The sequence below is a fragment of the Ostreococcus tauri genome, assembly GCF_000214015.3.
Source record: "Ostreococcus tauri WGS project CAID00000000 data, contig chromosome 01, whole genome shotgun sequence".
Taxonomy (NCBI): Eukaryota; Viridiplantae; Chlorophyta; class Mamiellophyceae; order Mamiellales; family Bathycoccaceae; genus Ostreococcus; species Ostreococcus tauri.
The window spans coordinates 223,194-249,002 of NC_014426.2; the positions used below are offsets into that span (position 1 = coordinate 223,194).

General features: G+C 60.3%; 15 protein-coding genes across 15 annotated transcripts; 6 read left to right on the top strand and 9 right to left on the bottom strand.

Moving 5' to 3' along the window:
• Nucleotides 1-323: 323 nt before the first annotated feature.
• Nucleotides 324-1,886, top strand: OT_ostta01g01450 (Aspartate kinase, conserved site; the record flags this gene model as incomplete). The annotated part of the gene is made up of 1 exon (XM_022985265.1): nucleotides 324-1,886. One exon carries the CDS (start codon nucleotides 324-326, stop codon nucleotides 1,884-1,886), a length of 1,563 nt encoding a protein of 520 aa, XP_022838163.1.
• Nucleotides 1,887-1,998: 112 nt separating this feature from the next.
• On the bottom strand, nucleotides 1,999-4,185 carry OT_ostta01g01460 (Glutamyl/glutaminyl-tRNA synthetase, class Ib,anti-codon binding domain; the record flags this gene model as incomplete). The annotated part of the gene is made up of 1 exon (XM_022985266.1): nucleotides 1,999-4,185. The coding sequence occupies one exon, from the start codon at nucleotides 4,183-4,185 to the stop codon at nucleotides 1,999-2,001; it is 2,187 nt and encodes a 728-aa protein (XP_022838164.1).
• A 130-nt stretch (nucleotides 4,186-4,315) lies between these two features.
• On the top strand, nucleotides 4,316-4,906 carry OT_ostta01g01470 (Mitochondrial inner membrane translocase subunit Tim17/Tim22/Tim23/peroxisomal protein PMP24; the record flags this gene model as incomplete). The annotated part of the gene is made up of 1 exon (XM_022985267.1): nucleotides 4,316-4,906. The coding sequence occupies one exon, from the start codon at nucleotides 4,316-4,318 to the stop codon at nucleotides 4,904-4,906; it is 591 nt and encodes a 196-aa protein (XP_022838165.1).
• A 75-nt stretch (nucleotides 4,907-4,981) lies between these two features.
• Nucleotides 4,982-6,706, bottom strand: OT_ostta01g01480 (Zinc finger, RING/FYVE/PHD-type; the record flags this gene model as incomplete). Its single annotated transcript, XM_003074169.2, has 1 exon — nucleotides 4,982-6,706. The coding sequence occupies one exon, from the start codon at nucleotides 6,704-6,706 to the stop codon at nucleotides 4,982-4,984; it is 1,725 nt and encodes a 574-aa protein (XP_003074215.2).
• Nucleotides 6,707-6,808: 102 nt separating this feature from the next.
• On the bottom strand, nucleotides 6,809-8,912 carry OT_ostta01g01490 (Ubiquitin carboxyl-terminal hydrolases family 2; the record flags this gene model as incomplete). Its single annotated transcript, XM_022985268.1, has 2 exons — nucleotides 6,809-8,656; nucleotides 8,802-8,912. The coding sequence occupies 2 exons, from the start codon at nucleotides 8,910-8,912 to the stop codon at nucleotides 6,809-6,811; spliced, it is 1,959 nt and encodes a 652-aa protein (XP_022838166.1).
• Nucleotides 8,913-9,080: 168 nt separating this feature from the next.
• On the bottom strand, nucleotides 9,081-10,918 carry OT_ostta01g01500 (Enolase, N-terminal; the record flags this gene model as incomplete). The annotated part of the gene is made up of 2 exons (XM_022985269.1): nucleotides 9,081-10,409; nucleotides 10,814-10,918. The coding sequence occupies 2 exons, from the start codon at nucleotides 10,916-10,918 to the stop codon at nucleotides 9,081-9,083; spliced, it is 1,434 nt and encodes a 477-aa protein (XP_022838167.1).
• Nucleotides 10,919-11,640: 722 nt separating this feature from the next.
• On the top strand, nucleotides 11,641-12,381 carry OT_ostta01g01510 (HAD-superfamily hydrolase, subfamily IIB; the record flags this gene model as incomplete). The annotated part of the gene is made up of 1 exon (XM_003074167.1): nucleotides 11,641-12,381. The coding sequence occupies one exon, from the start codon at nucleotides 11,641-11,643 to the stop codon at nucleotides 12,379-12,381; it is 741 nt and encodes a 246-aa protein (XP_003074213.1).
• A 139-nt stretch (nucleotides 12,382-12,520) lies between these two features.
• Nucleotides 12,521-13,057, bottom strand: OT_ostta01g01520 (unnamed product; the record flags this gene model as incomplete). The annotated part of the gene is made up of 1 exon (XM_003074166.1): nucleotides 12,521-13,057. One exon carries the CDS (start codon nucleotides 13,055-13,057, stop codon nucleotides 12,521-12,523), a length of 537 nt encoding a protein of 178 aa, XP_003074212.1.
• Nucleotides 13,058-13,174: 117 nt separating this feature from the next.
• Nucleotides 13,175-17,791, top strand: OT_ostta01g01530 (UDP-glucose:Glycoprotein Glucosyltransferase; the record flags this gene model as incomplete). The annotated part of the gene is made up of 1 exon (XM_003074164.2): nucleotides 13,175-17,791. One exon carries the CDS (start codon nucleotides 13,175-13,177, stop codon nucleotides 17,789-17,791), a length of 4,617 nt encoding a protein of 1,538 aa, XP_003074210.2.
• Nucleotides 17,792-17,830: 39 nt separating this feature from the next.
• Nucleotides 17,831-18,490, bottom strand: OT_ostta01g01540 (Single-stranded nucleic acid binding R3H; the record flags this gene model as incomplete). Its single annotated transcript, XM_022985271.1, has 1 exon — nucleotides 17,831-18,490. One exon carries the CDS (start codon nucleotides 18,488-18,490, stop codon nucleotides 17,831-17,833), a length of 660 nt encoding a protein of 219 aa, XP_022838168.1.
• A 339-nt stretch (nucleotides 18,491-18,829) lies between these two features.
• Nucleotides 18,830-19,834, top strand: OT_ostta01g01550 (K Homology domain, type 1; the record flags this gene model as incomplete). The annotated part of the gene is made up of 1 exon (XM_022985272.1): nucleotides 18,830-19,834. One exon carries the CDS (start codon nucleotides 18,830-18,832, stop codon nucleotides 19,832-19,834), a length of 1,005 nt encoding a protein of 334 aa, XP_022838169.1.
• Nucleotides 19,835-20,122: 288 nt separating this feature from the next.
• Nucleotides 20,123-21,968, bottom strand: OT_ostta01g01560 (Glyceraldehyde 3-phosphate dehydrogenase, NAD(P) binding domain; the record flags this gene model as incomplete). The annotated part of the gene is made up of 4 exons (XM_022985273.1): nucleotides 20,123-21,189; nucleotides 21,491-21,554; nucleotides 21,648-21,722; nucleotides 21,951-21,968. The coding sequence occupies 4 exons, from the start codon at nucleotides 21,966-21,968 to the stop codon at nucleotides 20,123-20,125; spliced, it is 1,224 nt and encodes a 407-aa protein (XP_022838170.1).
• A 366-nt stretch (nucleotides 21,969-22,334) lies between these two features.
• On the top strand, nucleotides 22,335-23,405 carry OT_ostta01g01570 (CRAL/TRIO, N-terminal domain; the record flags this gene model as incomplete). Its single annotated transcript, XM_003074161.2, has 1 exon — nucleotides 22,335-23,405. The coding sequence occupies one exon, from the start codon at nucleotides 22,335-22,337 to the stop codon at nucleotides 23,403-23,405; it is 1,071 nt and encodes a 356-aa protein (XP_003074207.2).
• Nucleotides 23,406-23,450: 45 nt separating this feature from the next.
• On the bottom strand, nucleotides 23,451-24,563 carry OT_ostta01g01580 (Prefoldin; the record flags this gene model as incomplete). The annotated part of the gene is made up of 2 exons (XM_003074160.1): nucleotides 23,451-24,401; nucleotides 24,510-24,563. The coding sequence occupies 2 exons, from the start codon at nucleotides 24,561-24,563 to the stop codon at nucleotides 23,451-23,453; spliced, it is 1,005 nt and encodes a 334-aa protein (XP_003074206.1).
• Nucleotides 24,564-24,680: 117 nt separating this feature from the next.
• Nucleotides 24,681-25,622, bottom strand: OT_ostta01g01590 (Ornithine/putrescine carbamoyltransferase; the record flags this gene model as incomplete). The annotated part of the gene is made up of 1 exon (XM_022985274.1): nucleotides 24,681-25,622. The coding sequence occupies one exon, from the start codon at nucleotides 25,620-25,622 to the stop codon at nucleotides 24,681-24,683; it is 942 nt and encodes a 313-aa protein (XP_022838171.1).
• Nucleotides 25,623-25,809: the final 187 nt, after the last annotated feature.

Sequence of the window (25,809 nt, forward strand, 5' to 3'; positions counted from 1 at the left end):
TCGCCTGAGCGTACCGCGCGTTGGCCGAGCGTTCGTAAAATCTCCTCCAGCGTGCGCACGCGCGCCCGGGCGTGTCGCGCTCGACGCGCGCGTGTCGTCGGCGTCGTCGGCGTCGTCGGCGGCGTCCCGGCGTCCATCGCGCGCGCGCCCCATCGTCGCGCGCGTCGTCGGGCGATGCCGTTGGATGGCCCGGTCGAGGGACTCTTTCACGAGTCACGACTCGCGACTCGCGAGACGCACGATACACATCGCGTCGACGCCGACGCCCCCGACCCCCGACGCCGACGCGCCCGACGCCGACGCGCCCGACGCCGACGGCGACGATGTCCGCGACGACGTCCGCGCCCGCGCGCGCCCGGGTCTCGGGACGCGCCCGTGGACTCGGGCGATGGCGGCGTCGACGCGCGACGGCGACGACGGCGACGGCGACGGCGACGGGCGTCGACGGGCGCGTCGACGACGCCCTCGATTGGGCGCACACGACGGTGATGAAGTTCGGTGGGAGCTCGCTCGCGGACGCGGCGCGCGTGCGCGAGGTCGGGGCGATCGTGCGGTCGTTCCCGGAGGAGACGCCCGTGGTCGTGCTGAGCGCGATGGGGAAGACGACGAATGATCTCTTGCGCGCGGGTGAGCTCGCGCTGCGGTGTGATGGGGATCACGAGACGATCGAGACGATGGAACCGCTCGTGGCGGTGCGGCGATTGCACGAGGAGACGATGGCGGCGTTGGGGACGGACGCGGCGACGGCGGAGGAGGTGCGACGGCTGTTGAAAAAGCTGGAGCAGGTGTGCGTCGGGGTGTCGCTGATGCAGGAGTGCACGTCGAGGACGCGGGCGCTTCTGGTGAGTTTTGGGGAGCGGATGTCGACGAGGATCTTTGCGTCGTATTTGAGATCTCTGGGCACGGCGGCGGAGCAGGTTGATTCCATCGACGATATGTTCGTCACGGATGACGTGTACGAAAACGGCGCCGTTTTGGACGAGACGTACGAGAAGATACAGGCGCGATTGGCGCCGCGTCCGGGACAAGGACCGGCCGTTCGCGTCGTCACCGGTTTTCTCGGTCGGGGGATCAAGACGGGGGCGGTGTGCACGCTCGGTAGAGGCGGGAGCGATCTCACCGCGACTGTCATCGGCAAGGCGCTGGGGCTCGAGGAGGTGCAGGTGTGGAAAGACGTCGACGGCGTGCTCTCCGCGGATCCGCGAGAGGTGAGTAACACGGTTCCGATGCCGTTTTTAAGTTTCCAGGAGGCGACGGAGCTCGCGTACTTTGGCGCGCAGGTGCTCCATCCGCACTCCATGCGCCCGGCGATGGATTCGGGCAAGCTCGCCGTACGCGTCAAGAACTCTTATAATATTCGAGCGCCGGGCACGGTCATCGGTCACAAGCGCGCCGAAGACCTCCACAAGGATTGGCTGTTGACGTCCATCGTCCGCAAGAAGAACGTTACGATGCTCGACATCACGTCGACGCGTATGCTCGGTCAGTACGGTTTCCTCGCCAAGGTTTTCAACATCATGGCCACCAACGGCATCTCCGTCGATGTCGTCGCCACGTCCGAGGTGAGCGTCTCGCTCACGCTCGACCCGTCCAAGCTCTGGGAGCGCGACTTGGCTAAGGAGGAGCTCGAAAAGCTCAAGCTCGACTTTGAAAACGACGGCATTGCGAACGTCGCCGTGAGCAGCGGGCACTCCATCATTTCACTCATCGGCAACGTCGAGCGCAACAACGAAATCATGGAGCGAGCGTTCAGAGCGCTCGGCTCGAAGGACATCAAGGTGAAGATGGTCTCCCAGGGCGCATCGAAGACGAACATTTCTTTGTTAGTTAACGACTCTCAAGGCGCCGACGCCGCGCGCGCTATTCACGCTGAATTCTTCGAGTGAGCTCCCGCACGCCGCGGATCGGGCAATCACGATTCGATTAAACGTATCAGGTAATATCCGGGGCCCAGAAATGTGTAATGACATTAATCTACGTAATACCCGAGCTATTGAATCACTTGATTTGCTTCTTCAGCGCCGACTCCTTGAGAGTGACGATTCGGTTCATCACCGGTGCCGCAGCCGTGCTGTCCTTATCGAAAGTGAAGAAGCCGAGACGCTGCAATTGAACTTGCGTTTCGAGCGGTTTAGCCGCAAATTGCACGAGCGATGGCTCGAGAAGCGCGTTCTTATGAATGATGAGCGAATTCGGATTGAGTTGCGACAACCAGTCGACTGAGCCCACGCCCGCTTCCTCTTCCTCGTCATCATCGTCCTCAACCGTAGGAGCGTTTTCCAACTCCTCGGCGCCCGCAGACGCTTCAGCCTTGCCCGGGATCTCCACCGAGAAGAGTTTGTCGTACAATCTACACTCACCCTTGACGAAATCCGTCGTCGCCCAGTGAAGGATACCCTTGGGTGGCTTTTGCGCACGTGACTCCATGTCAATAGTAACATCAATCTTCTTGACGGATCCATCCTCGTTCGTCTCGAAACCGGTGCACGTTATGTCGTATCCGAACTGCAATCGAATCTTCTTACCCGGAGCCAATCCGAAATATCCGTCCACATCTTCGGTCTTGAAGTCCGACTGCTCGATGAAAATTGTCGGCGTCAAATTGATTCGGCGCATACCGCGTTCCGGGAACGAGGGATGCACCGGTGCCTCGCATATGATCTCTCCACCCGGATGGTTCGTGATGTTCACCTCTACCGGATCCAGTACCGCGAAGTACCTCGACGCCGTGTCCTTCATCTCGTCCCGCATTACCTCCTCGAGTTTGCCCAAGGGCTGAGTGTTGTCGTTACGCGTCACACCGAGAATGGAGCAGAATCTATTAACCGCGCGCGCTGTGTAGCCTCGTCGCCGAAGACCCTCAAGCGTGAGCAGACGAGGATCGTCCCATCCGTTGACGTAACCCTTGGTGACGAGGGTGTTCAGCTTACGCTTGCTCATCACGTTGTACGTGATGTTGCATCGAGAGAACTCCCACGTAACGGGCTTGTACGCATCGAGCGCATCCAAGAGCCAGTAATACGACCCGTTCGGCGCTTGCCGCGTTTCGAACTCAAGTGTACACAGCGAGTGGGTTATGTTTTCCAAACTGTCCACAAGACAATGCGTATAATCGTACGTCGGATAGATGCACCACTTATCGCCCGAGTGCGGATGCGTCTCGTACTTGATGCGATACGCCGCGAGATCCCACATACTCGGGATATCGCTTCGCAAATCACCCTTCATGCGCAAGCAACACTCACCCTCCTTGAACTCTCTATTTTTCATCTTCTCGAACAGCGCTAAGTTCTCCTCCGGGCTGGTCTCTCTCCACGGACTCTCTGCTCCCTTGGGAAGAGGCGTCTCGTATCGAGGCAAATTGCCCTCAGCACACATCCTTTGGAACGATTGAATAATCTTGCGCGAAGCGCCTACCTCTTCCTTCTGCTGAAAGCAAACGTATGCCTTCCCGTTCTTGATGAGCTCCACCGCGAAATCGTACAGCTTGTCGAAATAATCGCTCGAGTACGTCGTCTCCACAGGTTCGTGTCCCAACCACTTCACCGAACTGATGATGCTATCGATGTACTCTTGCTTTTCTGCCGCCGGATTCGTGTCATCAAAGCGCAGAATCGTCGTCCCTCCGTGTCGTTTCGCGACGCCGAAATCGAAGTACATCGCCTTGGCGTGACCGATGTGCAGATATCCATTCGGCTCTGGCGGAAACCGCGTCCGCCAGCGTCCTTCCGTCGCCTTCAAGTGATCCGTCATCGCTTTCACCGAGTTCACCGCGTAGTTCTTCGACCCCGGAGGCAAATTCTCCTTCATTTTCGCCGTGATGTGCCCCTCGGATCCCGGTTCCGGGAGATGCGTCGCGTCCAGCGCGTCTCGCGTCTCCTCCTTTCCCGCGTCGCCCTTTCCGCCCTTTTCACCCTTCGCCTTCCCACCCTCCCTCGTCTCCTTCGGCGCCTTCTCAGCGCGCGCGTCCGAGTTCGCGCACACTCTCTCCGCCTCCTCAAACATCGCTCTCGCTTCGTCGTACGCCTTGAGTCCCATCGATCGCATCCCGAGTTCGATGAGTTCCAACCCTCGAGCATCCGGTCGCTTTTTTGATCTCTTCTGCGCCTCCTTCAGCGCCCGTTTCGCGTCGTTCTTCCGCGCGCTCTCGTCCGAGACCCCCTCGCGCGCGTCCTCGTCCGCCATCGCGCCGAGAGATGCCCGCCGTCGCGCTCTGCCGGCGTCGATGCGTCGATGCGTCGATGCATCCGTCTAAACCCTCGAACGCGCCTCACCCGCGCGGTCGCCCGCGTCACACCCGCGCGCGCGTCGCGACATGGCGAGCGTGGACCACGGGCGCGAGCCGTGCCCGCACAGAATCTTCGACGACGTCGGCGGCGCGTTCGCCATGGGCGCCGTGGGCGGTGGATTCGTGAACCTCGTCAAGGGTGCGTACAACTCCCCGAGAGGTTTCGCCGTGATCGGTGGCCTCGAGGCGATCCGGCGCGAGGCGCCGCGCGTGGGCGGCTCGTTCGCGGTGTGGGGTGGATTGTTCTCGGCGTTTGATTGCGCGCTGGTGGCGGTGAGACGAAAGGAGGACCCGTGGAACCCGATCATCTCGGGCGCGGCGACGGGCGGCGTGTTGCAGCTGCGGTACGGGTTGCCGTCGGCGGCGAGATCGGCGGCGTTCGGGGGGTTTCTGTTGGCGGTTATCGAAGGTATAAGTATCATGCTGACGCGGTTGACGGCGCCGCCGCCGCCGCCGCCGGTGATGGCGATGCCGGGAGACGCTCCGAGCGGAGGGATCCCGCAGGAGGCGCAGCAGGAGAGCGGGTCCGTCTGGGGGAACATTTTCGGCGGTGGGCGCAAGGAGGAGACGACGGAGGCACCGAACATGCCAGATTTTAACACGACGGAGTTGAAGTGAGACGATGAAGGAGGATCCGGATAAATTAGAAGGAAAAGATTGCTTTTGTTATGCAACATGTCCACGTTAGCGCTACTAAATCTTCGGTAGGCACGACGCGTCGTCTCTCGGCGAGATGATGTCGCGAACGTCCGCACCGTTGTTGGTGAGCGTGACCACTACACCGCGTCCGTAGGCGAGCGGCGAACGGTCGCCTCGCATGTGATGCTCGTCGAGCGCCGCGTAATCGCCATCGACGACTTGCTCCATTAGGCGAAATCTCTTCAACTGTTGACGTACAGTGAACGGCGCGTCGACCTCAAACGACGCGGGCGATGCGAGCGACAGAGACTCAGTCGCAAAGGATCGCATAGACGAGAAATTCTCTACGTTTCGACACATCGGACAACCTTTCATGGAGTTGTCCAAAATGTAAGCCGTCAAACATTCCTCGCAAAATGAAGCGCTGCAGCACGGCGCGTGAACGGTCCCGTCTCTCTCGATCTCGTCGAGACAAATGGTACATGACTCCGATGAACGCGGCACCGATGTCGCGACGTCAACAAAGTCGATGAGCGGTTCGGACTGGACCGTCTTTGGTTTTATCGACGAAAGCGACTTCGCGCCGACTCGAAAGCCAGTGGGTACGAACAACATTTTGAAGTCCACATCTTCATCGCGCGGAGTGCTCGACTCCCATTTTTGTGGAATTGGCGCGTCGCGAACGACGATTGCCACGACGGCGTCGCCGTCATGCATTCGCGCGTCGACGACGGTTCGTTTTGTCCTAGCGTCTGGATTCGTGATACACGACGATACGCTCATCGAGAGCGCATCCATCATATATCTTCGAGAACTATTCGACGCGTCCATTTTGCGGTCGATCACATGTACGGGCTGTTCACCGTCGGGCCAAATGACGAGATAGAACTGGTTCGAGTCGACGCACGTCGCCATCGATGGCATCGTTCTCATATCTCTGTTGAACGCCTTGTCGCGGATGGCGACAAACTTTGGTATCCAACCCAAATTAACGCGTCGATACGTATTCGGAGATTCGAGTTCTAAAGTCGAGACACACGGTAATCGCTCGGTGAACTCGTACGCCCTTCTCTCGAGCACCGCATTCTGTTCGTGAAAGTTTATGACCACGCTTAAAAACTCCACCCCTCCATCTCCGCCGTCCAGACCTCTCACGCTCGCGAACGGCACCAGTGTGTAATCTGGCTCCAGCATCCTACTCTTTGGATCATCCACGGGTCCATCGATGCGCCTTCGCGAATCTGGCGCCGAGACGTACGCCGAGCGGCGTCCGTCTCCATCCGCCCGCCACACGTGCAATCTCGACGAATTCCCGGTCCACAGATCCCCGGTGTGCCGCCAACACGTCGCCGTCGTCGCCCAGATGTACCACCCAACGCTCCCGCTCGACCCGAACGCCTCTCCCGCGGGCATCGACACCGGCATCGCCAACTCCTTCACCGGCGTCCCGGTGCCCAGCGTCAACACGTCCGCGCGCGTCGGCCCTCCTACGAACCGCCCGACCGCGTCCGCCGTCTCACAGATCGCGATTGCGTCCACGCCTCCGACGTCATCATCATCATCGCGCTCCCGGACGTACCCCGTGGGCGGTACGGCGCGCCAGAGCACTCGTCCGAGCTTTGAGAATTTCATCAACGAACCGTCGGCGAATCCAATCACGACGTCTTCGGCGCACGGTGCGACCGCGAGACACGTCGCGCGCGTCGACGCCGAGGACGACGACGCGCATTCGTTCGCGCGACATCGAGCGGGGTCGCTCAGGAACGTTGAGCGCGGCATCGCTCGACGCGCGGCTCGCTGTGGTGGGTGGGACGGGTGGTGCGAAAGCGCCGTCGCGGGCGCGCGCGTTTGGTATTCACAAATCATTCGAATTCAACATCGCTACGACGTTTCGGTCGGCCTGCGCGCGTACAGGAAGATATATCCTTGTCCGCTTCGAACTTCTTCGGGCGTCAGTAGGTTCACTTCGTCGTCGTTGAAGTGCTGCCAACCGTTGCTTCCATCGTCTGTGAGCTCTCGAGCGCAAGCGGTGTAATGGCCGCTACTCGCGCTCGAGCCGTGGTGCGTTACGACGGCGATTAGATCGTACAGTTTATCGCTGTGTGTGTGCTGCGTCGACGCGTTCGCGCCTCGAAGCGGCGTGCGACTCTTACCCGAGGACGCCGCAGTCTTCTTTTCCTGTTTCTTGTCCCCTTCTCCATCGCTTTCGCAGTAAGGCGCTAAGTCTAAGTCATCCAACGGAAAGTCTACATCGTTCGTGAGCTTGGTGCGCGTGGTATGACCCTTCCACGTGAATCTTTTCAAGTGCAAGCAGAGAATCGGGGGCAGTTTTGCGATGCGTGTGGACTTAGTCGCGCTCTGAACTTTCCCGCATCCTTCGCAAAAGTAACGACCGTGACCGCTGAGCGTCTCGTTTCGTACGAAAGCCGCCAGGCACTGCTGCAGCGTGACCTCCCCGTTCGGACCCTCACCGTCAACAAAGTCGCTCGACGGCGACACGGGCGTTGTGGGTGCCGAGCCGTTTTTACCTAGCACGGATGGGATTGGTAAAGAAAGATCCATGAACGGTTCTCGACGTTCCGTGAAACGCTCGCACGTCATGCATGTGACTCGTGTGACGGCCAAACCCCCGAACAATTCCATAATTTTGTCATCCTCCTTGTCGGTGTTCAAAGTTGGCGATCGCGGAGAAGCCTTAGGGACGACGTCCTTTTGTGACTCCTCGAGCTTCTCTCTCACCTCGCTTGCCGTCACCCCTCGAGACAAACGAGACGGAGTGACAAGCGTGCTCGCTATGGGAGAACTCAAAGTCGTGTTGACGACCATCATCGTCGAGGTTTCTTCTCCATCATTCGTATCGCTTCCGCCGCCATTCTCCTCCAACTTACGTTTCGCCTTGCACGGTCGACAAATACAGCCTCTCTTGTGCTTCTTCGCGCCCCAGCGAGAGATGATGATATACCCATCATTTTCTCCCGATTCGGCGCCGTTCCGCTCCTCTTTATCATCATCATTCGCCATACCAACGTAGGACGAGTGGTCACTATTGCTGTTGGTCTTCATTCCGTTCAAATCATCGTCGCCGTCGTTCTTCAGGAATCCCGGACTTGGGCTCAGACGTCCGCTGCGCTTGCGCGCGCTTCGAGCTCGCGTGGGTGGGTGCGGAATCCCACCGTTTCCCGGCGAGTGTTCCTTCTGTCTCGGCGTCACGATACCACGCGTTCTAACCGCGTATTTCCCCAAGCTCAGTTCTTTGCGCAAACGATCCAACAAGAAGCGCATGAACTCGTGCGCGTCCTGCTGCTCGTTCCCGGCGAATGACGGCACCAGTCTCCACACGCTTCGCAACAATTCCTGCGGCGGAAACGCCTCACATTCGCCCTCAATCATCGTTCGCATCACCTTCCGTATCTCCGCCCCGACGTCCAACCCCTCCGCGCTCTCCATGTCCGCCCTCGATCCTCTCGTCATCGCCGGCGGCCGAATCGCGAACCGCCTTCGCCCGCTCGTCCCGCTCGTCCCGCTCGCCTCGCTCCCATCCCCCACGTCCCCCGTCTTCCGTCGTTTCCGCCCCACACCGTCGTGGAATCGTAATATTTCATCCTCCGCCGCGTACGACCGCCGCGTGCCCCCCCCGTCGGCTCCCAGAGTCGCGTTTCTCGCCGAAAACAGCGCCGCCGCCTCGTCGCTCAGGAGATAATCAATAAAATCTCGACTGTGTCTCAACGCCTGCGCGCGCGCGTCGGACTCGCGGCGTCGTCAGTGGACGTCGCGATGGTTTCTCTCGCGTCGCGCGCGCGCGCGTCGATCGAACGCGCGCGCGGTGCGAGCGGGCGCGATCGCGTCGACGTCGAGCGCTGCGCGGAGGACGCGCCTGGATCACGGCGTTGAGGTAACATGTGTTGGATGCGTTGTACAGGCCGCAACGCGCGCGCTCGAGGGGTCGGGCCGAAGACGGACGCGCGTCGAGGCGTCGGCGGGCCATCGCGCGGGGGGTGAAGTGGCTCCGGGAGGAGCGGAGAGGCGGGCGGTTGGGTCGGGCGACGCGCGCGGGCGAGGGAGGCGGGTGGGCGAACGATGAGAACGCGGTGATTTCTATCGGATGCATGTTGTTATGAATGCGTCATGGGGATCTACGGAAGCGAGAGGCGCTCTACCAAGCAATGTGCTTGTAGTTTTCGCCCGCGTACACGGCGGCGTCGCCGAGTTCCTCTTCGATGCGGAGGAGCTGGTTGTACTTTGCCAAGCGCTCGGAGCGGCACGGAGCGCCGGTCTTGATTTGGCCAGTGGATAAGCCGACCGCAAGATCAGCGATAAAGCAATCTTCGGTCTCGCCGGATCGGTGGGAGGCCATCACACCCCAACCGGCGCGCTTGGACATGCCGACGGCTTCGATGGACTCGGAGATGGTACCGATTTGGTTCACCTTGAGCAAGAGGGCGTTGCACCACTTACCGTCGATGGCGGCTTGCACGCGCTTCGGGTTGGTCACCAACAAGTCGTCACCGACGATTTGGCAGTTGCCCTTGGCGGTGAGCGCCGCGGTGTTTTCAGCGTCGTCTTGGTCGAACGGATCCTCGATGGAGATCATCGGATACTCGTTGATGAACTCTTGGTACAAGTCGATCATTTGAGCGCCCGTCTTCTTCATGGAACCGTCGTTGTTCTCAGTCTTGAAGTCAAGGTCGTATTGCTTGTCTTCGGTCAGGAACTCGGAGGCGGCGACGTCCATACCGATCTTCATCTTGCCGGTGTAGCCAGCCTTTTCGATCGCTTCAACGAGGAGGTCGAGACCTTCCTTGTTGTCTTGAATGTTCGGGGCGAAGCCACCTTCGTCACCGACGTTGCACGCGTCTTGGCCGTACTTCTTCTTGATGACAGACTTCAAGTTGTGGTACACTTCGGAGCCCATTTGCATGGCTTCCTTGAAGGTCTTGGCGCCGACGGGCAAAATCATAAACTCTTGCATGGCGAGTTTGTTACCGGCGTGGGAGCCACCGTTAATGACGTTGAACGCCGGGACCGGGAGGACCAACTTACCGTTGCCCGCGAGGTCGGCGAGGTGCTTGTAGAGCGGCACGTCCTTTTCGGCGGCGCCCGCCTTGGCGATAGCCATGGAGACGGCGAGGATGGCGTTCGCGCCGAGCTTGCCCTTGTTCTCCGTGCCGTCGAGTTCCTTGCACATGAAGTCATCAAGTGCCTTTTGCTCGCGCGGGTCCTTGCCAACGAGCGCCGGGGCGATGATTTCGTTCAAGTTCTTGACGGCTTGCTGCACGCCCTTGCCCATGTACGTGTTGCCACCGTCGCGAAGCTCCACCGCTTCGTAGATACCGGTGGAAGCGCCGCTCGGCACCATGGCGCGGAACATACCCTTGTGCGTGTACACGTCGGCCTCGACCGTCGGGTTACCGCGGGAGTCGAAGATTTGGCGACCGACGACCTTCGTGATGGCCGGCGCGGTGCGCTTCTTCATGTACTCGCTCTGCGTCGCGTCGAAAAACGTCGCTCGTCAGTCTCTCGGTCGTCGACGTCGTTTCATCACTCTCTTTTCTTCCCTTGGCACGCTTCACGCGACGCAAACCACCGCGTTCGAGCGCTCACGGATCATTCCAATCGGAAACTCTCAAAGTCTCCAAAAAGGTAAAAAAACCGCGAAGTGCCCGCGATCGAGCTCCCTCTCACCCGATCGCGCGTCCGTTAGGCCCCCTCCGTCGCCATCGCTCGCCCCAAAACCGGCGCGATATTCCCATCGATTCAATTCCATTCGACGACGCGAATGTCTCACATCGCGCGCGCGCCGCGCGCGCTGTTTCCGTCGCGCGCGCGCACACATCCACCGTCGCCATCTCGTCGCCATCGATCGCGTCTCGCGATCGGCGCACGCACCACGAACGCGAGCGGTTCATCCGCCTTGGCCTTCACCGCGGCGTTCAGCGCCTCCTCAACCTTACGCGTGAGGTCGTGCTTTTCGATGTACTCCTGGACGCTCATGTCGATCGCGACGTCTTCTGCGGTCGTCGCGCGCGCGGCGCGCCGCGCGCGCGTCGCCCGTCGCGCCGGGCGCGACCGGTGCGTCGAACGCCCCATTGAAGCGCGCGAGACGCTATGTGGAACGTTTCGGGTGTCGATAAAAATCGGCGTGCCCGCCACTCGAGTCATGACTCACGCCAAATGTCCGACAAAAACCCGATCTGCGGCGACACCCGATCCCCCGGCGGCGCCCTCAAAAAGGTCCGCGTGTGACCCCACACGGGGCGATGTGAGACTCCCGACGCGCGCGCCGACGCCGCGGCGGCGTCGACGGCGACGCCGACGCCGACGCGCGGCCGTCGACGGCGATGCCGACGCGGGGCGCGTCTCGCCCGTCGTCCCCGCCCGCGCGCGCGCGTGACCGAGGGCGAGACGCGCGCGCGCGACGCCGCGGTGCCGAACGCGATGGGCGCGTCGCGTCGACGGTCGAGGTCGACGGTCGAGGGACGGTTCGTATCGCTCGAACGACGGTATCGACGACCGCGACGGACGGGCGCGAGGGACGATGGGTGCCCTCGCCCGCGACGCCGACGCGGTGGACGGCGGCGCGACGGGCGACGGGGGCGGTGGGGCGGCGCGCGCGCGAGTGACGTGGACGTCCCGTCCGGGTTCCGCGCACGCCATCTTTCGACGCCGCCTCGAGAGCTGAGAGCGAGAGCGACGAGAACGCGGGGGCGGAGACGATGACGAAGCGAGTATTGGCGCTGTTTGACGTCGATGGCACGCTCACGGTGCCGCGTAAACGAGCGGATGAGACGATGAAGACCTTCATGAGAGATCTCCGCTCGAAAGTCACCGTGGGGATCGTCGGCGGCTCGGACCTGGTGAAGATCTCCGAACAGCTCGGTGAGGGCTCGGAGAGAGAGTTCGAGTACCTGTTCGCCGAGAACGGGTTGGTGGCGTTCAAGGGTGGAGAGTTGTTGGCGAAGCAGTCGCTGAAGACGCACCTCGGAGAGGAAAAGTTGAAAAAGTTCATCAACTTTGTGCTGCGGTACGTCGCGGATTTGGAGATTCCGATCAAGCGCGGGACGTTCATCGAGTTCAGGAGTGGGATGTTAAACGTGTCGCCGATCGGAAGGAACTGCAGTCAGGAGGAGCGGGACGAGTTCGAGCGGTTCGATAAAGAGGCGGGCGTTCGAGCGAAATTCGTGGAGACCCTTCGAAAAGAGTTCGCAGATTACGGTCTGACGTACTCCGTGGGTGGGCAGATCTCCTTTGACGTTTTCCCGCAGGGATGGGATAAGACGTACTGCCTGAGATTCGTGGAGAATGATTTCGACGAGATTCACTTCTTCGGCGACAAGACGTACAAGGGCGGAAACGATCACGAGATCTTCGAGTCACCGAAGACGATCGGTCACACCGTGACGTCACCGGAGGACACGCGCAAGCAAGTCACCGAACACATCCTGAACAAGCTTTGATTCGGGAGACTTGGGTATCGGAGCTCTCAACAGAGAGACGTTTGGTTATCGTCGCGGCGAGCGCATCTTTCGCAAATTGTTTCGTTGTCACTACCATTAATACAAAAGAATTACACCGTCCGAGTCGTCGACGACATCTTTACCCGCCCTCGCGTTCACGACTCGCCAGGTACGCGTCCACGGCGCCGCTCTCCATGAGCTTTGCCGCCTTGTACGCGAGCTCGCGTTCCTCGTGCATCGCCGCGAGCACGTCCGAGCCCGTGCTCCCGCCCCCAGATCCCCGTCCGATCTCCCTCGCGCTCACTGGAATCACATTCTCGCGCCGCGTCGCCTCCACCGCCTCCTTCACCGTCGTCGTCGCCGCGCTCGTCCGCGCGCCCGTCGTCGCCCCGCGCCCCGCGCCTCGCTCTCCACCGCTCGGTTTCAACTCGCGCCCGATCTCCCTCGCCACCCCTCGCAGGTCCTTCACGCTCTCACGCATCTCGTCCTGTATCCCTCGAAGCTCGTCGTCGGACGTCGCGCGTTCGATCGCGCGCGCGAGTTTCGACGCGTGCGCGGTCGCCCGTCCCGTCAACCTTCCGAGCGCCCTCGCCGCGAGCGGCACGTCCCTCGGTCCGAGCGCGAGCGCACCGGCGGCGATGAGCACGATCGTCGACGCGCTCACGCCGAGCGGCATCGCGAAGCGGACGAGCGCGCGTCGAGACGTGCGGATTCGTTTCGGGAAAAGTATTCCGTCTGTCGTTTTTGACGCACATCTTCACTCCGTGACGCCGATCGCGGACGCTCGGACGCGATGTGGCGTCGTCGACGCGTCGTGGCGTTTGTTTTTGCGTTGTGCGCCGCGTGTGTGAGCGAATCGAACGCCGCGCGAAGCGTCGAGGTGGCTCTGAGCGCTGGGTGGAATTCGACGTCGATCTCGCTCGAGGCGCTCGCCTACGCGCTGGACGTCGACCGCGACGCGTTCTGGACGCTCGCACGATCGTTAGACGAGGGTGTGCGTGATTCGAAGACGGAGTGCGATGGATTCATCGATGAAGCGTCGAGGCGGGCGCACGGAAGCGCGGCGAGCGCGCGAGCGGCGGGACTGGCGCGCGGATTACGCGTCGCGTCTCCGCGGGTGGCGGCGACGCGCGATCAAGCGGAGACGGATGTAGGGACGAGCGATGGGTGCTGCAGAGTGATGTATGAGGGAGAGACGTACGGCGAGGTCGAGGCGTTAGGTCGAGCGATCGAGGGCGGAACGACGGAGGGCGCGAGGGGACGGCGAGCGGAGCCGCGCGACGCGTTTTGGAGGGATGAGAACGTCAATATTTCTACGGCGATCGCGTACGCGGCGCCGGGAACCACTTGTTTCGCGCAAATGCACGAGATTTTAGCGGGCGCGAGCGACGCAGGGCGGTTGAATTACGTGTTGAGGCCGACGCTCTTCGACGGGTGCGCTCGGGATGATGGGTGCGCGGCGCTCGGCCAGACCGGGGATAACCTCCGTCTTGCGGGGTTCGGTGTGGAGCTTGCGGTGAAAAATATGGAATACAAGGCCATTGATGATAGCAAAGTCAAAACCGATGGTGGTGAAAGCGAAGACGGGAGTGACGATGAGGCGACAACGGTGTCGCCTGGCGCGGAGCTCAAGGATGAGAGCGTACTCGGTTTCAATTTCGCCAAGCTGAGCGAGACATATCCGGATCACGTCGAAGGACTGCGTTCCTTCCGAGATGAACTTGTGGGTAAGGCGCAATTAAGTTCAGACGCGCCGTTAAAATTGTGGGATATCGGTAATTTGGGTCTTCAAGCGACACAGCGCATCGCGCTCGCAGACGACCCACTCCGGGAATTGGTGGAACTCTCTCAAAATTTCCCATCTCTCGCGAACGGGCTCTCGCGAATGAAACTGAACTCCACACTTGTGAACGAGGTGAAGGGAAACCACAAGATGGTTTACCCAGGTGGGCTCGTGATGTCACTCAACGGAGAAAACCTCGAGCTGGACACCATCGACATTTACACCCTAACGGATATCATTTCGAAAGAAATCCAGCACTCGCAAACGTTGAGCCGACTCGGTCTGTCGGAATCTGCCGTTTCACGGCTTCTTCGGTTGCCTGGCAGATCCGGTGCTAGTGTGAAGGTGAACATGACGAGCGACTCCATCATTTTTTTCAACGACGTGGAGAAGGACTTGAAGTACAAACGTTGGAGCAAGAACCTTGGCCAGCTACGTTTCCAAGCGCAAGGAGGATTCCACAGGGTGAAGTACAACATGTACAATCTTGCCGTCTTCCTCGATCCGTCTAAGCCGTCGACGTGGGATGTCATCGGCATGATGGCTCATTTTCAACAGAGCACTGTCCCGGTACGAATGGCTCAAGTAGTAGTCACGAAATTGGGTAACGAAGATCCGGAACTCAAGGTCCTTGGTGAAAGGGTGTACCCGGACGTGGGAGAGCCTGTGATGCGAGCGGCTAACTACATTTTGCAGCAGTACGGAGCAGTTGCTCAGCACGAGTTCTTAGCGGCTATTGCTGCTAGTCGTCGTCCACACCAGGATTCTTCACCGTGGGCACCGCCGATGTACTATCCACCATCCGTGTCCATGGCTCGCGCAGCATTTGTTAAAACACTGAACAAGTATGCCGACGATAGCGAATTTGAAGCAGACGAACTGTTCGACGAGTTTGAGTCATCGGACTCACCAAAGGCGGATAAATATGTGGACGCCGTTCGTGCTCACGTGTTGGGCAAAGGTTTGACGACTCAGTCCTTCTTATTGAACGGAGAGTACGGAGATGAAATGATGGCCTTCAGAGGCCAAGCGACGCTCGACCAGCTCATCGTTCACAGTTTGCGCCAGGAGATGTCGAGGATGCAGCGCCTTGCCTTCACAGACGAGTTGACAGAGGCCACCAAGAACATGGCCGAGTTTGTGCAACAGGGCGCCACGACGAAGTATGTGCCGTGGATCGTAGATACGCAGAAGTTTCCTCCTGTTTATCACGCACCGATTCCCTTTGCATCGATCGACGCACTCGAGTACGTTCAACACGGAGATATTGACGTAGTGAAGGCGATGTCGCTGGTGGTCGTTGCCGACGGTGATACAGATTTAGGAGCAGCAATGATCGCGGCGGCGGTGTCCCACGTATCGTCACACGCTGGAAGGAATTCAAGAGTCACGGTCGTGCACTCGGGCGTGAATGTTCTCGGTGAGCGTGCTCGCGCCATCCAAGCCGCATTACATGTCCCCACGCGCAGGACGAAGATCGCCAAATTTCTTGAAGAGCTTCTCTCATCGCGCGAAGCATCCGCAGAGGAGATCGCTGAACGAGTGGGACTGAATGCGGATGACTTCAACCGAGTCTCGAACGACGAGAAGCTCATGGTTGACGTGGTGCAGCACAGCAAACGATTCTTATCGTATCATAGAATGAATTCACACTGCGCCATCGTCGCAAATGGCAGAGTACTCGATCTCACAGAGAGAAAGTGCACGATAGATGTCACTGACATCGATGCGTTGGTAGAAGTTGAAATGGCGCAACGGTCGACGTATATTTTCGACGTTGTCTCGACGGAAATGCTCGGTAAATCTGAGCCTATCATCGAGCCCAAGTTGCTTTCTCAGGCGATCTCTGACGCCGCCGCGCTTGTAGCTGTTAAGCAAAAGAAAGCATCCAACAAGCGTACGGTAGAGAGTCTGGACAAGCTCATCGCTCAGGCGAAAAGTACGGCTTTCGTGGCGGGCACGGGTACAATCGTTCAGATAGAGGCAGTTCTCGATCCTTTGAGCAAAGAAGCGCAGCGCGTGGCGCCGGTGCTCGCTCTTTTACGAGACCGGTTACCCGATGAGGTGACGATTCGGGTCGTACTCAATCCCAGGGCGGCTTTACAAGACCTACCGTTGAAGTCATATTATCGCTACGCTTTGCCACCTGCAACGCTTGATGCTGATCCTCTCGTGGTGATCACTAACGTGCCTACTCACAAGACGTTGACGACGCATGTCGATTTCCCAGAGCCTTGGATGGTCACGACGCACAAGGCGAAGTATGACCTGGACAATCTCATACTCAAAGACATAAAGGAGAAGGTAGTGAGTGCAGAGTATAGACTTGAGTCGATTCTCATCACCGGTCACGTGAGTGACGTCGACAAAGACCAAACACCGGCTCGCGGGACACAACTCATTCTCGAGGACAAGAACACGGCGGTGAATCCGGGCACCATCGTCATGTCTAATCTTGGCTACTTCCAGCTTCCCTCTTCACCGGGACGGCATAGGTTATCTCTACGTGCCGGTGCGTCGGCAGATATCTTCGCCTTCAAGGAAGTCCACGACCTTCTCGTCGCCGACTCAGAAAAATTGCGCGTTTCTGATGACGAACTCTCTATCGATGTCTTAGTTGATTCGTTCGCTGGACTCCGTCTCGATATTTCACTGAAACGACGTGCAGGTATGGAAACGGCGGACGTATTAGACGCCGGGCTCTCTTCTACGTCTCCTTCGGGATGGCTCTCAAAAGTGCTCAAGAAGAAGAGCAACGAGCGTATTCACATTTTTAGTGTTGCCTCGGGTCACCTGTATGAGAGATTCCTCAAAATCATGATGGCTTCAGTGAAGCGTTCGACCAAGAATCCTGTGAAGTTCTGGTTCATCAAAAACTGGCTTTCCCCATCGTTCAAGGACTTCCTGCCGCACATGGCTGAGAAGTACGACTTTGAGTACGAGCTCGTGAGCTACAAGTGGCCCACGTGGTTGAACAAACAGACGGAGAAACAAAGGATTATCTGGGCGTATAAAATTCTCTTCTTGGACGTCCTGTTCCCGCTCGAGCTTAATAAAGTAATATTCGTCGACGCGGACCAAATAGTTCGCGCGGACATGAGCGAGCTTTGGAACATGAACCTCCACGGTGCGCCGTACGGGTACACGCCGATGTGCGACAATAACAAAGAGATGGAGGGGTTCCGATTCTGGAAGCAAGGATTCTGGCAGACTCATCTCAGAGGGAAGCCTTACCACATTAGCGCACTTTATGTGGTCGATTTGGATCGTTTCCGTGCCGTTGCTGCGGGAGATAGGCTGAGAGTGATGTACGATTCGCTCTCGCGCGATCCGGGGTCGTTGGCGAATCTCGATCAAGACTTGCCAAATTACGCCCAGCACGACGTCCCGATCTTTTCCCTCCCCATGCCCTGGCTGTGGTGCGAATCGTGGTGCGGTAACGAGACGAAAGCGGCTGCGAAGACGATCGATCTGTGCAATAATCCGCTGACGAAGGAGCCAAAGCTTGAGGGCGCTCGTCGCATCGTCGCCGAATGGCCCGAACTCGACGCTGAGGTTCGCGCGTTCACGGAGGTCGTAGAGCACGGTTGGCGCGCATCCGAACCGACGGTGAAAGATGAACTATGAACTGGTTGTTATCTAGAATTTCACTTCGTTTCAAATCTTCTACTCCGGCCTAGCCTCCTTTGCCTTCTTCATGTCCAAAATTGTCTCCTCCACCGAACGCAAGTCCCGCTTCACCGTCCCGACGACGGTGAGCTCCACATCATCGCTCGCGAACTGCGGCGCCTTATCGCTCAATGCCTCCCCCCTCTTCAGTCCCGTGGCAGCTTTCTCGACGCTCTTCTCCCCGTCTCCTCGCGCGCCACCTCCGCCGCGCGCGAGCTCCGGATCCGTCTTGTACACAATCACCAGCTTCTCCTCCTCCTCCCCAATCTCCACGCTCTCCGAAAACAATTTCATCTCCGCCGCGATCTCGTGCACGACGTTCCGCCATTGCTTTTCCAGCTTTTCAAACTCGGCGAACGCGCGCGCGTTCGCGCTCGCCGCCACCTCCCGCGCCAACCGCTCTCGCGTCTCGCGCTCAAACCTCTTCCTCGCCTCGTGCGCCCTGGACTCTCGATCGAGCACATCGTCCCTGTCGATCTTCTTCCCTCCCGACAGCGCCGTCGCCTTCGCCCGCGCCGCGTTCGAGCGCTTCACGTCACCGAGGATCGTCGCGAGCAAGCCACCCGGCGACGGTGCGCTTCGCTTCACCACGCCCCCACGCGCGCCCGACGTCTTCGCGCGCGCCGACGCGGACGCGGACGACGCCGGGGCCGGCATGCGCGCCCGCGGTCGCCCGCGCCACCGCGCGCGCGGTCGTGGCGCGGGCGCGGACGCGTCGATGGCGGTGTACGTAGGGTTTAGACGTCACGCGCGATGATGGACGCGCACACATACCATGCACACGCCCACAAAGGGCGATCGCGCGCTATAAATACCCCCACGCCGCCGGCGGTGCTGACGCGGCAGTGTCGAGCCGACGCGCGATCGTCATCGCCCTCGCACGCGCGCGCGCGCGTCGCCGACGCGTCGTCCCATCGCGCGCCCGTCGCGTTTTATTTCGCTTCACCGCGCGCGCGCGTTCGCGCGGACGATCGCGGCGCGAGCGCGACGCGAGCTATGGCGGAGGTGCGCGCCGTGGACGAGGCGATGGGTGCGAACGCCGACGCCGACGCCGACGCCGACGCCGCGCGCGACGCCGGCGCGGACGACGCCGACGCGATCGTCGACGATGCGTTCACGCTAAAGTTTCTCATCTCTCCGAGCGCGGCGGGGAGCGTGATCGGGAAGGGGGGGGCGACGATTAACGAGTTCCAGGCGCTCACGGGGGCGCGGGTACAACTCTCGAGGAGTCGCGAGGTGTTCCCGGGAACGAATGATCGGGTGGTGATCGTGAGCGGTGATTTGAACGCGATCTTACAGGTGCTGTACCTGATATTGACCAAACTCGTGGCGGACGGAGAGGGGATCGATCGCTCGGGGACGCCGCAGCTCGCGCTGGTGGTGCCCAACGGGTGCTGCGGGTGCGTCATCGGAAAAGGCGGGTCGAAGATTCGAAATTTCGTCGAGGATTCGCAGGCGGATATCAAGCTGAGTAATCAGGATCGAATGCTGCCGGGATGTAACGATCGCACGCTGACGATCACGGGGGCGATGGATAGCGTGTTGCGCGCGGTGGCGCTCGTGGCGACGACGCTCTGCGAGGATCCCTCGTACGCGACGCTCGTGCACCGTCAGAGCACGTACAGCGTTCAGGCGCCGCTTGGGGCGCGCATCGGTGGGGGGCGACGAAGTGGCGACCATGGTCGTTCCGTCTCTGGGAGCAGTCGCCGCGGGGGTGATGATGAAACATCAATACTCGTCACGATTCCAGACTCGCTCATCGGCGCCGTGCTCGGTCGCGGGGGGCGCACGATCGCGGAGGTACAGGTAGCAAGCGGGTGTCGAATCAAAGTGAGCGCTCGCGATGACTTCTTTGAGGGTACGAGGAACAGAAAGGTTGTCATCACCGGATCGCAGGAAGGGGTGCAGATGGCAAATTATCTTCTCACGCAAAAGCTCAGCGCCATTGTCGGCGGTAGTACGGAAGGAGGAGGCTTTCCAGATTCCAATCCAGCTTTATGAGAAACGAACGCACACGAGCAGCTGAAGACGCAAGAACCGATTCACTCGTTGAGTAGTGTAATATCGAATTGACGATTTAATCGCAGCAATACACAATACTGTATGCCCGCACGTCCCTCATTCGTAGGTTTCACGTGGAGCGGGCGGCGCTTTCATCGCAACGCGAGAGGGGAGATTAAGGGAGGGGATCAAATCTGTCTCTAGACACTGTGATTACAGTAAGTGTTAATACTCGTTATTCGTGGGAAATGGGGGTTCCCCACTGAAAGCACTGCCTGCACGTCGAATTTAGCTGTCGAACACCTTGCACTCATCCGCCGAGGGGTCGTCGGAGCAGAGCTGATCGAGCGGGTCGAGGGTCACGCTGCCTTCGTTGATGAGGCTGTTGGCGACGATGAGGGTGAGGTCAACCACACGTTGGGTGTAGCCCCACTCGTTGTCGTACCAGGCGACAACCTTGACCATGTCGTCACCCATAACCATGGTGAGCGCGGCGTCAATGGTCGTGGAGACGTCGGTGCATCGGAAGTCAACGGACACGAGCGGCGTGTCGGTGATCGCGAGCACGCCCTTCATCGGGCCGTCGGCGTATTCCTTGAAGGCAGCGTTGACCTCTTCGGCAGTGACACCCTTCTTCTCGACGTTGACGACGAGGTCGACGATGGAGACGTTCGGGGTTGGCACGCGGAGCGCAATGCCGTTGAGCTTGCCCTTGAGTTGCGGCAACACCAGCGCGACAGCCTTGGCGGCACCGGTGGAGGTCGGCACAATGTTCAAGGCGGCGGCACGGGCACGGCGCAAGTCACGGTGGGACGCATCGAGGATGCGCTGGTCACCGGTGTAGGAGTGGGTGGTGGTCATGGTACCCTTGACGATGCCGAACTTGTCGTCGATAACCTTGGCGAACGGCGCCAAGCAGTTCGTGGTGCACGACGCGTTGGACACGATGTTGGCGCTCGGGTCAAATTGGTCGGCGTTGACACCGACGACGTAGGTCGGGATGTCGTTGCCCTTCGCCGGAGCGGTGATGACAACCTTCTTCGCGCCGGCGGTGATGTGCTTACCCGCGCCCGGACCGTCGAGGAAGACACCGGTACCTTCGATGACGATGTCGATGCCCATTTCCTTCCACGGAAGGTTGAGCGGGTCACGGTCGGAGACAACCTTAATGACGTCACCGTCGACAGAGATGGTCGAGTCGTCAATCACCTTGACATCCGACTTGAACGTGCCCAAGATGGAGTCATACTTGAGCAAGTGCGCCGCCGGCTTGGCGCCACCGGATTGGTTCACGCACACGACTTGGAGCGGGCAGTCCGGGCCGCGGGTCTTCCAGCAGCGGACGAAGTTACGGCCTGTTTGCGTGGGAAAAACAAGAAGTATCCGAGGTCAGTCAAATATCCCAACAACCAGGGTTGCGCATGACGTGGCCTCGAGCGTCGTCGCCAACGCCCCCGCTGCGACGACCGTAGCGACGGGTGACGCGCCCGTCGAGCGACGCATCCGACGAAAGAATTTACGACGCATCAACGCATCCATCGTCACGACGCGCGCGTCGTCGACGCGCGCGCCACCATCGTTTGGATAAACAACGCCATCACCCTTATCTGACGCGATCGATCGTCCACGCGCGCGTTTTCCGCTCGCCACACGCACCGATGCGGCCGAAACCGTTGATGGCAACCTTAACCTTGGCCTCGGTGACGACGTTCACGTTCGCCTGCGTCACGCACGCCGTCGCGTTCGTCAGTCTCCGCGCACCACGCGCGCGTCGCACGCGCGCTCGATCGCGATCGATGGCGCACACGCGCACCTTGGCAGCGGCGCGCGGCGTCGTGGCCTTGCGGAAGTTGCCCGCGATCGCGGTGCGGGCGGTGAGTTCGACGGTCTGCATATTCGCCCACGCGCGTCCATCGTCAGTCGCGCGTTCGCGGTCGTCGTCACCCCTCGCCGCCCGCGCCTTCGTCCCGAGGGTGTCGCGCCAGCGCGATTATCCACGATCGCCCATCGTTCGCGGTCGTCGTCGACGCGCGTTCGATCGCCGTCGCCGTGGACGCCGCGCGCGATCGAACGCGCGTCGCGCGCATTGTTCACGCCACGGCGCGCGCGCGCGCACCTGAACGGCGGCGGACATGGGGTGCGAGTGAGTGCGGGACGCGCGCGCGCGCACCCTGGAGACCCCTGCGCGCGATTCGTCGCGGGATGTGTGGCGTCCCTATTCGTCCCTCGCGTCAAGCGTAGATCTCTCTCCAGTACACACCGTGTGTCCGACATTAGTTTTTATCACCCATGGGCCGCGGCGTGGTGCGACACCGATATACGCACGTTCGGACACACGGCGCGTATTGGAGAGCGATGTACCGCGACCGACGCCACGCGGTGCGCCCGCGCGAGTCCCCGACGCGCGCGCGACGCGCGCGGCGCCGCGTCGACGACCATGGGCGCGCGCGACGGCGCGCGCGCGTCGACGGCGGTGACGACGAAGCCGCGTCGCGATCGAATGGCGCGCGCGATCGCGTCGACGGACGTCGACGCGGTGTTCGATGCGCTCGCGGGTGACTTGGCGACGTGCGGCGACGGCGCGCGACGGTGGTGCGACAGGCGCACGGTGGAGCGGTTCGTGCGCGCGGATAAGGGAGACGTGGTCAAGGCGACGAAACGATTGCGACGGACGGTGCGATGGCGCGACGGGGCGAAACCGGAGGAGACGCGATGCGAGCGATGCTTCGAGGGCGACTTTGGGAGTCATTACATGCAACAGATTGGCTTCGACGCGTGCGGACGCGCGGTGGTGTACTCGGACATCGGTTTGGCGCTCGATGGAAAACCGGCGAGTAACGTCGAGCACTGTGTGCAGGTTTTGGAGCTCTTGGAGAGGTTCTTGCCCGAATATCCGTACGATCAGTACGTGTGGGTGTGCGACTTTCATAAACTCGGCGCGGGAAGCATGAACCCGAACACGGCGATGAAGTGTCTGTCACTCTTCGCGAGATCGTATCCGGAGCGTTTGGAGATGATGATCTTCGTCGAGGCGCCGAAGCTGTTCAACGGGCTGTACAAGATGCTCACCGCGTTCGTAGATCCGGTGACGGTGCAAAAGTTACGCTTCGTCAAGGGGCCGAGCGGAAAGGGCGGCGGCGGGTCGCTCGCAGAGACTTTCGATGAATTGCTGAGTGAAGAGACGTCGAAGTGGCTCACGACGGAGATGCGAATGAATCGCGAGATGTGGTCGGTGGTGAAGACGAAAAAGTCGTGGATAAAGTCGATGATTATCGAGAATGGCGTCATGGAGGAGGCGGCTGCTTTTCCAGACTTTGCGTCGCACGACTGCAGAGGGACGGATGAGTTCTTGAATTCACCCGCGGGGGCGCACGCGGCGGCGTTTGTAAAGAGGCACGCCCTAGGGTCCAAACTCGCGGCGAAGGAAAGATTACTTCCAGAGTTTTGCGCCCCGATCGAGGACGAGGCGGAGGACGCGCGGATCGACCAGACTGAGGCGCTGACCAAGACGTTTTCGTTCGTCAAGCTCGATGAGGTCGTCGACGCGAGGCAGTTTGATCGCTTCGAGTAGGTGTATACTGTACAACTAGTAGTTCTATTGTTGTCCGTTGTGACATTATTCTAGCAAACCTAACTTTTTCATTTGATACCGCGAGAGTTTCCGGTTCACGTCGACGATCGGTTCCTCCGAGAAGCGGCTGCGCTCTCCAGGTTTCCTCTCTATGACGGTTTCTCTGAGCGGTGGGTTCTTCCTCCTGATCTCGGCCTCATTTCTCGAACGCTCTGTCTCTGCACGCGCTCGCGAGCGCTCAGCCGCCGCCCTCAACTCCTTATCCTTCGCGTCTCTCTTGGCTTTCCATCGCTCGTACTTTGGGAAATCCTCCGGACACTCGATGGTGGGCGGTTCGCCCCCGTCCTCCTCGGGGTCAAACTCATTATCCGCATCGTCATCGGCCGGCGCTGAAGAGCTCGCGACGGCGGAATCGTCCTTCATCTCCATCGCCTCCAAACGTGCGATGAAATCGTCCAAGTCACCTCGCGCCGCGCCCGCGTCCACGCGGTCGTTCTGCGAGCTCGGCGCCAAGGTCGATATCGATGCGATCTCGTCATCGTTCGCCTCGTACACCTCGGTTATCTCCACGATACCGTCCTTCCGCTTCGCGATTCGCGCTCGACCGTCCTCGACGAGCGGTTCGTCCTCCCCAATCGTCCCCAAACCGCCGCCGCTTCGATCCAACGTCTCCGCCATGCGCGCCCTCGACTCCATCAACATCGCGTTCCGCTCCGCGTCCGCCGCCTTCGTCCTGAGCAAATCCCGTCTTCTTTCGATGATTTCCACCGCGCCGTCCACGTCGCGCTCGACGAGGTAATCCTGTCCGATGCCCACCAAGAGCTCCGCGTCGCCGCCGCCCGCGAGCTCGCCCTCGAACATTCCAAACTTTGTGCACGGCACCATGACCGCGTGCGTCTCGCGCTCTTTGACCGACCGCACGACGTCTTGGAGCTCAGCGTACTGCGCGTCGTACTCGAGCATGGCCGATCCGAGCGCGCGCTCGCGCTTCGCCGCCTGTGGCGCGAGAGAAGGGCGCCGTCAGTCGAGCGTACATTTTCGTCACGGATGGAAACGGAGCGCCTTCGTGCGTGCGTTTCGTCGCGCGCGCGGGCGCACGCGCACCTCGGTGACGCGCGAGAGGAGGTCCGTGAGCTCCTCGGTCGATTTGTCGGACATCGCGCGCGTTCAGGCGGTGCGGTGTGAGGCGACGCTCGCCGGAAGTTCTCAAAGGCGCTACATCGTGCTACGCTGGTTTTAGTGTTTAGGACTTTTTAACGAGACATCGTCGGGCGATCACTTGCAGCCGAGGAGTTTGAGCATGACGGCGTTTTGGGCGTGCATGCGGTTCTCGGCTTGTTGGAAGACGACGGAGTACGGGGCCTCGAGAACTTCGTCGGTGCACTCCAAGCCGCGCTCGGCGGGAAGGCAGTGCATGAAGATGGCGTTCGGCGTCGCGGCCATCATCTCAGCGTCGACTTGATAGCCTTGGAAATCCTTTTTACGCTGCTCGGCCTCGTGTTTTTGACCCATCGAGGCCCAAACGTCGGAGTAGATGACGTCAGCACCCTTGACGCCCTCGTCCGGATCGTGGGAGATTTCGATGGTGGAGATGCCGGCGTCGATCGCCTTCTTGAGCGTCGCCTCGTCGGGGGTGTACTCCTCGGGGCACACGCACACGAAATGAATCGGGAACACCGCCGCCAGGTTTAGCCACGAGTGCACGATGTTGTTACCGTCACCGACGTACACGATTTTGACGTTTTCGAGTCGCCCGAGGCACTCATAAATAGTCAACGCGTCGGCCAAAATCTGGCACGGATGGTTGTAGTCCGTCAACCCGTTCACCACGGGCACGCTAGAGTATTCGGCTAACTCGACGATGTCGTTATGCGAGAACAACCGGGCCATAATGATGTCATTGTACCTCGACAGCACGCGCGAGATGTCCTTCGTCGCCTCGCGCTTACCGATGGAAATGTCATCCGGTCCCAAATAAACCGCGTTTCCACCGAGCAACGAGAACCCCGTCTCGAAGCTCACCCGCGTTCGCAGCGACTGCTTCGCGAATATCATCGCCAGCGTCTTCCCCTCGAATGGGCGATAGCTTCGATCACCGCTCTGCAGACGCTTCTTCTCGCTCGACGCGATATCAATGAGCTCCTGCACCTCCTCCTTGGTGTAATCGTCCAGGTGAAGAAAGTGATTTTCACACCGAATCGGCGTCCCCACCGGCATCGCGCGTCCAACGACGCGTCCGCGCTCGCTCCTCGACCGCGCGCTCGCGCGCCGCGCCCCTCTTCGCGCCCGCACCGCGCCGACCCGCGCCACCGCAGAACCCTCACGCATCGATCGCATCGTTCACGCGCTCGACGTCCAGCCGTCCGTTCGCGTCGGCGTCCGCGCGTTCGCTCGCGCGTTCACG